Raw genomic sequence first — 14,215 nt, forward strand, 5'->3', positions numbered from 1 at the left:
ACTAATGCTCCCTTTAACACATTTTCACCCTATATCCTGGTAAGGGGTATATCCTGGTAGGGGGTAAGTCACTCACCCCCTAACTTCTGAACATCTCACATCATTTCCAAGAAATACAAGGTATTAAGTAAAAGACTCATCAACATGGCAAAATTGGGGCAGCTCTAACAGCATTCAAGAAACTCAATGTAATTCTGAAAAAGGTGATTAGCTTGACTGGAACCTATCAGCTATTCAATCGACCATCAACATATTGCGGCTATAGCAACCCACCACGGTCACTTCAATAGCACCTCTTCCCCATGAACACAACCAACTGAAATGGTCAAAACTGCAACCTGCTGGTCATAAATAGGACAGAAAGGGATCAAACTCAAGCAGTGTTTAATGGATTTAGAAAGGAAGGTCAGACAGATAAATAAAGAACAAAATGAATTCAGGACAAAGGCAAGGGCACTCATGAAAAGAAAACTGGTTCCAATGAACTCAAGGAAAGGTTCAAAGTTAAAAGTACATTTATTATCAATGCATGTATACATTACACAACCTCAAGATTCGTCTTCTTCCAGGCAGCCACAAAACAAGAAAACCGAAAGAACCCATAAAAAGGTACTGACAAATACCCAATGTGCAGAAAGAGAAAACAAAAATGATTCATGTGAACAATAAAAGTAAGCAAATAGCATTTAGAACGAAAGTGAGTCCAGAGACATGATGCCTGGAGCATTCAGAGCAGGACAACAGCATCAGCCTCAGTTCAGCACGTAGCGCAAAAAACATCGCAGAGCCCACAGACACCAAGTCCGGAGCATGCCAAAGCCTCAGCGCAACGAGGAGCAGAGTAAACACTGCAGAGCAGCAACCAGAACCGGCCCAACCCTCATCCCCGGTCCCGACACCCTGCCTTTTCAATCCATCTGGCCAAATTATCCAATCACCGGGTCGTTCCTCGCTCTAGAACCCAGGCCCTATCGCTTTGATATACTCTGGGCCTGGATCACGTCTCGGCCCTTAGCCAACCTTTCTGAATCAGCCTGGCACTTAGATCAATCAAAAAGTGTTATTAATAAAGTATTTAGCTGTATTTCTTGTTTTAACTGCCAGTATGTTGTCGGTCGCCTTCAGCAACACCATCTTAAACCAGAGGGACAAGAAACAGATGAATTCAGATACAAATCCTTGGTACAAAAAATTTATTAATTCATAACATCAGTTCACAGCATACAAGCAAAATAAAGCATATTAGACAATGCATTTAAATACACAGTGGGAAATGCAAAACAAATCCAAAATTTGTCTATATGCGACACAATATTAAAACAGCCATTAGCCATTTGTTGTAACTATGGGGGAAAAAATCTGCAGATTCTGGAAATCCAAGCAACACATGCAAAATGCTGGAGGAACTCAGCAGGCCAGGTAGCATCTGCGGAAAAAGGTACAGTCGACATTTCGGGCGGAATCCCTTCGCAAGACTCATTATTGATTAGCCACTTGTGGCTCATCTCATGGACTTCAGCACAACCTTGATGAAATACAGAAGTCTAGAATGACTTGGGTGTCAGATGCCAAGCCATTGTCAGCACATCTGATCCCACTCCAGCACTGGACGTGCTATTAAGCCTGCTGTTAGATGATTAACACACTAGAGAGATGGGCCCAAGTCACTCTGTGACAGATTATTTACATTTGTGCCAAGATTTGTCAACAAATTAAAATATCCTGAACATTTCAATGTGGTCATCATTTCCATGAAGGAGATCATGCAGTTCTGTTTGAATCATTTTACTTCATTTATGCTAATTTGCTAAATCTCAATCTATTATTTTAATACTTGAATAGTTTTAGAACATAGAATAGTACAGCACAGTACAGACCCTTCGGCCCACAATGTTGTGCCGACCCTCAAACTCTGCCTCCCATATAAGCCCCCACCTTAGATTCCTCCATATACCTGTCTAGTAGTCTCTTAAACTTCACTAGTGTATCTGCCTCCACCACTGACTCAGGCAGTGCATTCCACGCACCAACCACTCTCTGAGTAAAAAACCTTCCTCTAATATCCCCCTTGAACTTCCCACCCCTTACCTTAAAGCCATGTCCTCTTGTATTGAACAGTGGTGCCCTGGGGAAGAGGTGCTGGCTATCCACTCTATCTATTCCTCTTATTATCTTGTACACCTCTATCATGTCTCCTCTCATCCTCCTTCTCTCCAAAGAGTAAAGCCCTAGCTCCCTTAATCTCTGATCATAATGCATACTTTCTAAACCAGGCAGCATCCTGGTAAATCTCCTCTGTACCCTTTCCAATGCTTCCACATCCTTCCTAATCTCTTACATCACAGAGCCCTGGAGTACAGCAAGCTGTCACAAATCAGTGGGAAATATCAACAGATCTACAACTGGAGCCTCAGCAGCACACTGCACAAGGATCACAGTATTTGCCTCTTGCAGGTAACTTTGCCTTTCAGAGAATCATGATTTGATTCTTTATACCCAGGAAAGCTGAGTGCAGAACTGGTAAAAAACATAGAGAAGTCTGGGCAGTAAACTGGGTTAAGTATGATCTGATCCACATACACAGTGAACAGAGCTTAAGTGGAAAAGTCCCTGCGTCTCCTTCAGCTCAGTAATAAATTTGTCCAACTAGTGCAAAGGAGAACGGAAAATAATGAAGAACAAAAAGAAACAAGAAAAAACAAGCCAGAGACATAATCAAAATTGCAATGGTTGGATTTGATCATAACTTGAATCACCAAGCCACAAAGGAGTTATCCAGTGAAAAGAATCATTGATGCTAACCAATTTTATTATGGCAAACACAGAACATTTAGAAGTAAACTAAAGAAATATTAAAAAACAGATCTGCGACTCAACAAAAACAAGTCTTCAGCAGAACGAATTCTACCCCCCCCCCCATATAAATAAGAACTCATGGCCTCCTTTGAAGAAAACGGCACTTTCACTAAATGAACGATAGGCTGGCAAACTACCTTCAAGTTTTAAGTTTGCTAGAAGTGTTCTTCTATTCCACGATTCATCTCTGACAGCAGCTTGGGGTCGCCAATTTAATGCTTGCTACTTCTTAGGGCAAGGGACGATGGTTTACAACACAAAATTTACTAGGTCTGCAAAGCCACATAAAAGCAATAACAAATAAAGATCTTCGGGTGTGGGTGGGGCTTATTTACTCCGGTCAACAACTCCTCCCTATAACAACACAGAAGAACCCTAGACCCTTTAATGTGCACCCCAGCTCCGGAGAGCACCTTTAACACCGAGAGTAGGCCGCGGCTCCGAAAGCTCCACCCGCCACTTTGGGTCAGGCTCGCAGACGCCAACAGCCACTGCCGCTGAGGTGCGCAGGGACAACCACCGGAGGCCGCGCGATTACTGCACCTACTGTCAAGACGAGGGAGGAGGACAGAGTCACTCGGAACCGGTCTCCCGATCGTCCGCGACTGGTACTCAATCCCCCGCCGTGTCCGGACCCACTTGCCACCTCCTCCGGCTGACGTGGAACTGCTACCTCAACAAGGACGGCGGCCGAGCAGACGCACGAACGCAACGCGTTGTTACCGGCCACGTCGCAGTTCGTTCTTCAAGAACTTCCTCAGAACCGACAGGAGTGTCAATCACTGCAATTCGAAAATTACACAACCTTAATGGTGTAACTTTTAAAACTCAGATGCATATTGATTCACTTTTTCGGATTATTTCTGTCATTCAATGCAGTAGTGATAGGGGATTCGATCGAGGAGCAGGGAGGAGTTTCTATCAAAGTGTAAGAGACGCTCGGGTGTATGTTGTCCTCCAGGTACCAGGGTCAAAGATTGGAATCACAGCATTCTGAAGGGGGAGGGTGAACAGCCGGAAGTCGTGCCACAGTATTGGTACCAGCAACGTGGATAGGAAAAGGGATGAGGTCCTGAAAAGAGAATATAAAGAGTTAGGTTGAAAGCTGAAAAGCAGGACCTCCAGAGTAGTAAACTCTGGTTTACTGCCTGTGCCAGTTGCCAATGAGGGTAAAAATGGGATGATTTGGAAGATGAATGTGTGGCTGAGGAACTGACGCGGGGGGAAGGTTTCAGATTTGTGGATTATTGTGATCTCCTCTGAGGGAGGTATGACCTATAACAAAAAAGGACGGATTACTCTTGAACTCGGTGGGGGGGAGGGGCAATATCCCTCCTGGCAGGTTTGCTAAAGCTGTTGGGGAAGGGTTTAAACTAATCTGGTAGTGGGGTAGGAGCTGGAGTTAAAAGGCTGAGGAAGGGGCAGTTGGTATACAAGTAAGTGCAGTGTGTAATGAGACCGTGAGGGAGGGCAGGCAGATGATATGGCAAAATTGGAGTCAGTGAGATGAGTTGAAGTGTATCATAGGAGCAGAATCAACAAGTGTGATAATACAGGACTGAAGGTGTTATATTTGAATGCACACAGTTTACAGAATGAAGTAGATGATCCTGTAGCACCATTAGAGAATGGCAGGTGTGCTGTTGTGGGCATCACTGAGTCATGTCTTTAAAAAAAAGACCATAGTTGGGAGCTGAACACCTTGTATTGAAAAACAGGCAGATGGGGTTGGGTGGCTCTGTTAGTAAAAAATGAAATGAAATCCTTAAGATCCTATATCACATAGGATCGGAAGGTGTATAATCTTTGTGGGTAGAGTTAAGAAACTGCAAGGATAAAAAGACCTTGATGGGAATTTTGTACAAGCCTCTAAACGGTAGCCAGGATCTGGGGTACAACTTACAATGGGAGATAGTAAAGGCACATAAAAAGGGCAATGTTATGATAGTCATTGCAGATTTCAACTACCAGGTAGCTTGGGAAAATCCGGCTGGTGCTGGATCCCAAGAGAGAGAATTTGTAGAATGTCAGCAAGATGGTTTTTTAGAGCAGTTTGAGGTTGAGCCCACTAGGGAAAAGGCAATTCTGGAGTGCAATGAACCAAATTTGATTAGGGAGCTTAAGGTAAAGGGACCGTTAGGAGTCAATGATCAGAATATGATAGAATTCACTTTGTTTGAAAGGGAGGAGCTGAAATGAGATATATCTGTATTGCAGTGGAATCAAGGAAATTACAGAGACATGAGAGTGGAGTGGGACAAGGTTGATTGGAGGGGGATACTAGCAAGGATGGTGGTAGAGCATCAATGGCTGGAGTTTCTGGGAGCAATTCAGAAACCAGAGGATGATGCATTCTAAAGAAGATCTGGTATTCTAAAGAGAGGAAGAGGCAACTGTGGCTGACAAAGTCAAAGACAGCATAAAAGCAAGAGAGAGGGCATATAATCGAGGCACAACTGCGCAAGCACATAGATGTCAGTGAATTAGACCAACAGGAAGGATTTAAAAGAAGCCAGTTTTTTATTAGAGTCTTTGGAGTACAACGGCACTGAAACTGGCCCTTCAGCCCTTCTAGTCAATGCTGAACTGTTTTTTGTTATCAATGCCTATTTTCATCTGTGTGAGTATGCGGCCAAGTGGTTAAGGCATTGGACTAGCGACCTGAAGGTCGTGAGTTCGAGCCCCAGCTGAGGCAACGTGTGTTGTGTCCTTGAGCAAGGTATTTAATCACACATTGCTCTGCGACGACACCGGTGCCAAGCTGTATGGGTCCTAATGCCCTTCCCTTAGACAACATTGGTGTCATGGAGAGGGGAGACTTGCAGCATGGGCAACTGCTGGTCTTCCATACAACCTTGCGCCCTGGAGAGTGAAGACTTTCCAGGTGCAGATCCATGGTCTCGCAAGACTAATGGATGCCTTTACTTTCACCATCTGCACTGTAGCCTTCATACACCTCCCATCCATGTCCTCACACAAATTCCTCTTTAGTGTCGAATTCGAACCCACATCCACCACTTCCGCTGGCAGCTCTTTCCATACTCTGACCAAGTTCTGAGTGAAGAATTCCCCTTCAGGTTCCCCTAAAATATTTCACCTTTCACTCTTAATTGTCCAATGGGGAGAATGAAGACAGGGAGGAGAGGGAAGGCAATAAGGGGAGGGGGTTGCCGAGTGAGGAGAGGGAAACAGAGGGTGTGTTTATACTTACTATCTTTCAAAAAAAAGTAATTGTTTGAACGTACTTGCTGCAAACTGGAATGCGTGTCTGGAATATCTGTACATTCTCTACCAAATTGTTGATAGAGATGACAGATAGCAATGTTAAAAGTTAAAAGTAAATTTTATTAGAGTACATATATGTCACCACATATAACCCTGAGATTTTTCCTCAGAGGTTTGATGAGGTACGACTGTGCAAGCGCGTGGACATCAGCGAGTTAGACTGGCAGGAAGGATTTAAAAGAAGTCAGCTTTATAGAGCGGGTGATAGAGTAGAGGGAGACAGAGTAGGAGGGCTTTGGTTCAATGGGGCTTTGGCGATAACGGGTCGAGGCGAAGTAAGCTACTTGTGAGGAATAGGAAGTATGTCTGTGAGGCCGGTGTTCTGTACTGGGTGACAGATGTGTCAAGCTGAAGCTCCTTAGGGACTGTGTTAGGGAACTGGAGATGCAGCTCGATGACCATCGTCTGGTTGGGGAGAGTGAGGAGGTGATAGAGAGAAGCTATAGGCAAGTAGTCACACCTGGGCCTCGAGAGACAGATAAGTGCGTAACAGTCAGAAGAGGGAAGGCAAGAGTCGGATATTAGAGAGTGCCCCTGTGGCTGACCCCCTTAACAATAAGTACTCCTGTTTGAGTACTGTTGAGGGGGTCGACCTACCTGGGGGAGCAACAGTGGCCGTGCCTCTGGCATTTTGGAGATAATGATCACAATTCTATCTCCTTTACCACAGCATTGGAGAGAGATAGGAACAGACAAGTTAGGAAAGCGTTTAATTGGAGTAAGGGGAAATATGAAGCAATCAGGCAGGAACTTGGAAGTATAAATTAGGAACAGATGTTCTCAGAAATATATGGCAGAAATGTGGCAAATGTTCAGGGGATATTTGTGTGACATTCTGCATAGTACATTCCAATGAGACGGAAAGGGTGGTAGGGTACAGAAACCGTGGTGTACAAAGGCTGTGAAATTCTAGTCAAGAAGAAAAGAAAGCTTACAAAAGATTGAAAAAGCTAGGTAATGATAGGGATCTAGAAAATTATAATGCTAGCAGGAAGGAGCTTAAGAATGAAATTTGGAGAGCCAGAAGGGGCTATGAGAAGGCCTTGGAGGACAGGATAAAGGAAACCCCCAAGCAATTCTACAAGTATGTGAAGAGCAAGAGGATAAGACGTTAGAGAATAGGACCAATCAAGTCTGACAGTGGAAAAGTGTGCATGGAACCAGCGGAGATAGCAGAGGTACTTAATGAATACTTTGCTTCAGTATTCACTATGGAAAAGGACCTTGGCGATTGTAGGAATGACTTACAGTAGACTGAAAAGCTTGAGCATATAGACATTAAGAAAGAGAATGTGCGGGAGCTTTTGGAAAACATCAAGTTGGATGAGTCACTGGGAGCAGATGAGATATACCCCAGTCTACCGGGGGAGGTGAGGAAGGAGATTGCTGAGCCTCTGGCAATGATCTTTGCATCATCAATGGGGACAGGAGAGATTCCAGAGTATTGGAGGTTTGTAGATGTTGTTCCTTTATTCAATAAAGAGAGTAGAGATAGCCCAGGAAATTATAGACCAGTGAGTCTTACTTCAGTGGTTGGTAATTTGTTTGAGAAGATCCTGAGGGGCAGGATTTATGAACATTTGGAGAGGCATAATATGATCAGGAATAGTCAGCATGGCTTTGTCAAAGGCAGGTCATGCCTTACGAGCCTGACTGAATTTTTTGAGGATGTAACTAAACATATTGATGAAGGTAGAGCAGTAGATGTAGTGTATATGGATTTCAGCAAGGCATTTGATAAGGTTCCCCATGTAAGGCTTATTGAGAGAGTAAGGAGGCATGGGATCCAAGGGGACCTTACAACCACAGAAGGCAAAGAGTGGTTGTAGACAGGTCATATTCTGCATGGAGGTCAGTGACCAGTGGTGTGCCTCAGGGATCTGTTCTGGGAATCCTTCTGTTTGTGAATTTTATAAGTGACCTGGATGAGGAAATGGAGGGATGGGTTAGTAAACACAAGGAATTCTGCAGATGCTGGGAATTCAAGCAACACACATCAAAGTTGCTGGTGAACGCAGCAGGCCAGGCAGCATCTCTAGGAAGAGGTACAGTCGACGGATGGGTTAGTAAATTTGCTGATGGCACAAAGGTTAGGAGTGTTGTGGATAGTGTGGAGGGCTGTCAGGGGTTATAGCGGGACATCGATCGGATGCAAAACTGGGCTGAGAAGTGGCAGATGGAGTTCAACCGAGATAAGCGTGAGGTAGGTCAAATTTTGGTAGGTCAAATATGATGACAGAATATAGTTTTCATGGTAAGACTCTTGGCAATGTGGAGGATCAGAGGGATCTTGGGGTCCAAGTCCATAGGACACTCAAAGCTGCTGCACAGGTTGACTGTGTAGTTAAGAAGGCATACAGTGCATTGGCCTTCATCAACCGTGGGACTGAGTTTAAGAGCTGAGAAGTAATGTTACAGCTATATAGGACCCTGGTCAGACCCCACTTGGGATACTGTGCTCAGTTCTGGTCACCTCACTACAGGAAGGATGTGGAAACTCTAGAAAGGGTGCAAAGGAGATTTACAAGGATGTTGCCTGTATTGGGGAGCATGCCCTATGAGAATAGGTTGAGGGAACTTGGCCTTTTCCTCTTGGAGTGATGGAGGCTGAGAGGTGACCTGATAGAGGTGTATAAGATGTTGAGAGGCATTGATCGTGTGGATAGTCAGAGGCTTTCTCGCAGGGCTGAAATGGCTAGCACGAGAGCGCATAGTTTTGAGGTGCTTGGAAGTAGGTACAGAGGAGATGTCAGGGATAAGTTTTTTTTTATTACACAGAGTGGTGAGTGTGTGGAATGGGCTGCCAGCGACGGTGGTGAAGGCGGATACGATAGGCTCTTTTAAGAGACTCCTGGACAGGTACATGGAGCTTAGAAAATGGGTAACCCTAGGTAATTTCTAAAGTAAGTTCATGTTCGGCACAGCATTGTAGGTCAAAGGGCCTGTATTGTGCTGTAGGTTTTCTATGTTTCTATAATGTAGCAAAATTTGTTGTGAAGTTAGAGGATACGAAGCTTTTAAAAACCAACAGAAGGTAACTAAGGAGAGAAAAGATGAAATATGAGGACAAGATGGCCAATAATATCAAAAAGGATACCAAATATATAAAGATATATCAAGGGTTAAAGAGAAGCTGGAGTGGATATTGTACTGCAGGAAAATGATACTGGAGAGGTAGAAATGGGAAAATTTTTAATGAATTTCTAGATTGGAGCAAAAAAAAAACCCACCAAAGAAAAGGAGATTTATACAGTGCAAAACCAACATGTCTGATGTACAATTGATAACAGTAAAGAAAAATAAAATCACATAAAGTTGGTTTCCACCCCACCCTCCCACTACACACTCCTTGATCTCTCAAGAATCACTAGATCGTGCAATGGTTCCTGAGGACTGAAAAATTGCAAATGTCACTCCACTCTTTAAGAAGACACAAGAAAGGAGATTATAGGGCAGTTAATTTCAGTTGTTGGAAGATGTTGGAGTCCAGTATTAAGGATGAGATTTCAGAGTCCAAAGTCAGCATGGTTTCCGTCAGGGAAAATCTTGCCTGACAATTCTGTTAGAATTCTTTTTTAAAAAATAACAAGCAGGATAGACAAAGGAGTGTCAGTGGATGTTGTTTATTTAGATTTTCAGAAGGCCTTTGACAAGGTGCTGCACATGAGGCTCCTTAACAAGCTATCACAGGAAAGATACTAGCATTGATAGAAGAATCAATTTCTGCTTTAGATATACCCAATGACCTGGCCTCCACAGCCATCTGTGGGTACTAGCATTGATAGAAGAATGGCTGACTGGAAAGAGGCAAGAAGTGAGAATAAATGGTACCTTTTCTGGTTGGCTGCCAGTGGCTAATGGAGTTGCTGTTAGGACCACTTATTTTCACATTATATGTCAATGATATTGATGGCTTTGTGGCTAAGCTTTTGGATGGTATGGAGATAAGTGGAAGGGCAGATCGTGTTGCAGAAGCATTAAGTCTGCAGAAGGATTTGTGCTGATTAGGAGAATGGGCAAAGAAGTGGCAGATGGAATATAGTGCAGGGAATTGTATGGTCAGGCACTTAATTAGAAGGAATTTTGTACATTTTCTAAATGGGGAGAAAATTCAGAAATCAGAGGTGCAAAGAAACTTGAGTATCCTCAAACAACAACAAACAACAGGAAGGGTCTCGGCCTGAAACGTCGACTGCACCTCTTCCTAGAGATGCTGCCTGGCCTGCTGCGTTCACCAGCAACTTTGATGTGTGTTGCTTGAGTATCCTCATGCAGGATTGCCTAAGGTTTGGGTTGGTGGTAAGGGAGGCAAATGCAATGTAAGCATTTATTTCAAGAGGACAAGAATATAAAAGCAAGGATGTAATGTTGAGGCTTTGTAAGGCATTGGTCAGAGCATACAGAGTATTGTGAGCCGTTTTAGAGCCCTTATCTAAGAAAAGGTGTGCTGGCATTGGAGAGGTTCCAGAGGAAATTCGCGAGAATGACTCTGGAAATGAAGGGATTTATTCTGAGTATTTGATAGCTCTGGGTCCATACTCACTGGAGTTTAAAACAGTGATGAAGGATCTCATTGAAGCTATTGAATATTGAAAGGCCTGGATAGAGTAGATGTGGAGAGAATGTTTTGTACAGCGGGGATGTCTAGGACTTGAGGGCAGAGCCTCAGAATAGAGTGACGTCCGTTTAGAACAGAAAGGGGAAGGAATTCCTTTAGCCAGAGAGTGGTGAATCTGTGGAATTCATTGCCACAGATGGCTGTGGAGGCCGAGTCATTGGGTATGTCTAAAGCAGAAACTGATAAGTTCTTGGTTAGCCAGGGTGTTAAAGATTACAGGGAGATGACAGATAAATGGGGTTGAGAGGGTTGGTAAATCAGCCATGATGGAATGGTGGAGGAGAATTAATGGGCTGTAGGGTTTAATTCTGCTCCTATCTCTTATGTAGAATATTGACTAACTGGGAGGAGACAAAGAATGGGAATAAAGGGAGCCTTATTTGGATGGCTGCTGGTGACTAGTAGTGTTCTGCAGGGGACCATGATGGGACTGCTTCTTTTCACATTGTATGTCAATGATTTCGATGATTGATTGATGGTTTGTGGCCAAGTTTACAGATGATACGAAGAGAGGTTGTGGGTCAGGTAGTCTTGGAGAAGCAGGGAGTCTGCAGAAGGACAGATTAGGAGAAGAAGCAAACATGTGGCAGTTGGAATATAGCGTAGGGATGTGTATGGACATACACTTTGGTAGAAGGAATAAAGGTGTAAACTATTTTCTAAATGGAGCAAATCAAAACAGGAGGTGCAAAGGGATTTGGGAGTCCTTGTGCAGAATTCTCTAAAGGTTAACTTGCAGGTTGAGTTGGTTGTTAGGAAGGAAAGTGCAAAGATAGCATTCATTTCAAGAGGACTAGAAAAGAAAACTAAGGATATAATGCTGAGGCTTTATAAGGGACTGATCAGACTGTACTAAGAGTATTATAAGAAGTTTTGGTCCCCTTACCTTGGAAAAACTGTGCTGACATTGCAGAGGGTCCAGAGCAGGGGCACAAGAATGACTTTGGGAATGAAACGATGAACATATGAGGAACATTTGATGGCTCTGGGCCTGTACTCACTGGAGTTTATTAGAATGAGGGAAGATCTCATTGAACCATAATGAACATTGAAAGGTGTTAATAGAGTGGATATGGGAGGATGTTTCTGTCATGGGGAAGTCGAGGACCAAACTGTAGTCTCAGAATAGAGAATGGAAGATAGCAGAATCAGGATCAAAATCAGGTTTAATATCACTTGCATATGTCATGAAATGTGTTGTTTTGGAGCAGCTGAACATTGCTATACATAATAATAAAACTATAAATTACAGTAAGAAGTACAGCTAAAAAAATTAAATTAAATAAATAGAGCAAAAAGAAAGGAAAAAATATTGAGTTAGTGTCCATGGGTCCACTGTCCATTCAGAAATCTGATGGTGGATAGGAAGAAGCTGTTCCTGAAACATTCAGTGTGGGTCTTTTGTATCCTACACTTCCTCCTTGATGGCAGCAAATGAGAAGAGGGCACATCCGGGTGATGGGAATCCTTAATGATAGATGCCGCCTTTTTGGGGCATCACATTTTGAAGGTGTCCTCGATGCTGGGGAGGCTTGTGCCCGTGATGGAACTGGCTGAGTTTACAACTTCCTGCAGCTTTTTCCAGTCCTGTGCAGTGGCTTCTCCATACCAGATGATGATGCAAGAAGTTAGAATGTTTTCCACAATACACCTGTAGAAATTTGCGAGTGTCTTCAGTGACATACCAAGTCTCCTCATACTCCTAATGAAATATAAACATTGTTGTGCCTTCTTTGTAATCGCACCAAAATGTTGGGCCCAGGATATATCTTCAGAGATGTTGACACACAGCAGCTTGAAACCACTCACCCTTTTCACTGCTGATCCCTCGATGAGGACTGGTGTGTCATCCTCAACATCCACTTCCTGAATACCACAATCAATTCCTTGATTTTACTGATGTTGAGAGCATAGTTGTTGTGCAACCAGCTAATCTATCTCACTCCTATACACCTCCTCGTCACCATCTTAAATTCTACCAACAATAGTTCTGTCTTCAGCAAATGTATAGATGGAATTTGAGCTATGCCTGGCTATATAGCCGTGGGTGAAGAGGGAGTAGAGCAGCGGGCTAAGCACGCCAGTGTTGATTGTCAGAGAGATGTTAATTCTGATCCACACACTGTGGTCTCCTGGTGTAGAAGTCAATGATCCAAATGCAGAGGGAGGTACAGAGGCTCAGATTTTGGAGCTTGTTGATTAGAACTGTCATAATGCACTCTGCAGGGTAGCATTACTTGTATGCATTCACCATTAATTTTTAATCTGAAGGCCACAGACAGGTGCCTCTTTATCAAAAATTAATTGCATTTTAATGAAATTTTCACTTTTTCAGCCAAAGCAGCTCTATCATCATTAAAGTACAAGTATGCATACTTACACTTTCCATCAAGGTTGAAATCTAAATTGTAATATTTAGTGCTAACATTGGATACTACTCCCACTATTGAATAATCATTACTTATTAACAAGGCTGAATATTCCACACTTCTACAAGCTTATATTCCCAATAGACTTTTAGTGATGGAATATACATCATATAACTCCTTTGTACAATCATATTTTAGTGTGCCATTTATATAAATACACTGCACTACTCCTCCCTTTAAAATAAATTTAACCACTTTTCATTTTCATTGAACTTATTGCTTCTATATATCATACAAATGTATTAATAATACAGATATGTACAATTAAACAAACTTTAGACCTATCTTACCATGTGCTTCATGAAGTCATCTAGATATTCAGTGAATCTAATTCCTTTTTCACTTCCATGTTCAGGAAAAACTTCGAAACTTGCCTAAACAAGTACAGTCAACGGACATGTTCTGAAGCCATGCTATCTTCTGCTGTTTGAATCAATGTTGCTCTGGAGGTATTGGTCTCACTATTGACCCTGGGGGAGCCCAATGACAATTCCAAATAGCAATTTTCTGTTTCTCCGCATCTATTTTGTGAAGAAGATCCACAACTTGGACACAATCATTGGCCTGAAATCTTACCTCTTTGAAACTTGATGAGGTGGCAAGTATGACAATGTTAGTATCTAGTTTGGTTTTAGTAAGTTTAACCTTGCTTGCTGTTGATTTTCATGAGATAACAAGCTCAAGTTCAAGTTTTATTATCAGTCAACTATACAGGAATTTAGCCAAATGAAACATTTGTCCTCCAGGCCAAGGTGCAAAACACATGACCAATAGCACATAACACATAGCACAAATAGCACAGTGGTTGTGATTAAAGAAAAAACATACAGTCACAAAGAAAAAGAACTCCTCCATCATGTACCCCAGAGTACAATGTGGAGAAGATCAACATTTTGAGTGAAAATTTTCAAGTAATACTTCTAATTAAAAGATTACAATCCTTTTTGTATATTCTTCATTAGAACATCTTTGATTATTCTTACAGACTGTTCACCCCAAGGATGCCACCAGGTGATAGGGCTTATTT

General features: G+C 42.7%; 2 protein-coding genes across 3 annotated transcripts in view; one reads left to right on the plus strand and one right to left on the minus strand.

Annotated features, from left to right (window-relative positions):
* The window catches only part of copb1 (COPI coat complex subunit beta 1), a 51,701-nt gene extending 48,145 nt beyond the window's left edge, over positions 1 to 3,556 (minus strand). The window contains exon 1 of one of the 2 annotated variants that reach the window (XM_063061898.1): positions 3,404 to 3,556. The gene's annotated coding sequence lies outside the window, so the exon portion shown is untranslated. Of the gene's footprint in view, positions 1 to 3,399 lie in introns of both variants that reach the window. The other variant, XM_063061899.1, reaches the window with a different exon arrangement.
* On the plus strand, positions 526 to 13,656 carry LOC134354204 (uncharacterized). The gene is made up of 3 exons (XM_063063096.1): positions 526 to 609; positions 3,257 to 3,784; positions 13,544 to 13,656. Exons 1-3 carry the CDS (start codon positions 526 to 528, stop codon positions 13,592 to 13,594), a joined length of 663 nt encoding a protein of 220 aa, XP_062919166.1. The 3' UTR covers positions 13,595 to 13,656.
* The last annotated feature ends 559 nt before the right edge of the window (positions 13,657 to 14,215 follow it).

This window comes from Mobula hypostoma, chromosome 11 (assembly GCF_963921235.1).
Source record: "Mobula hypostoma chromosome 11, sMobHyp1.1, whole genome shotgun sequence".
Lineage (NCBI taxonomy): Eukaryota > Metazoa > Chordata > Chondrichthyes > Myliobatiformes > Myliobatidae > Mobula > Mobula hypostoma.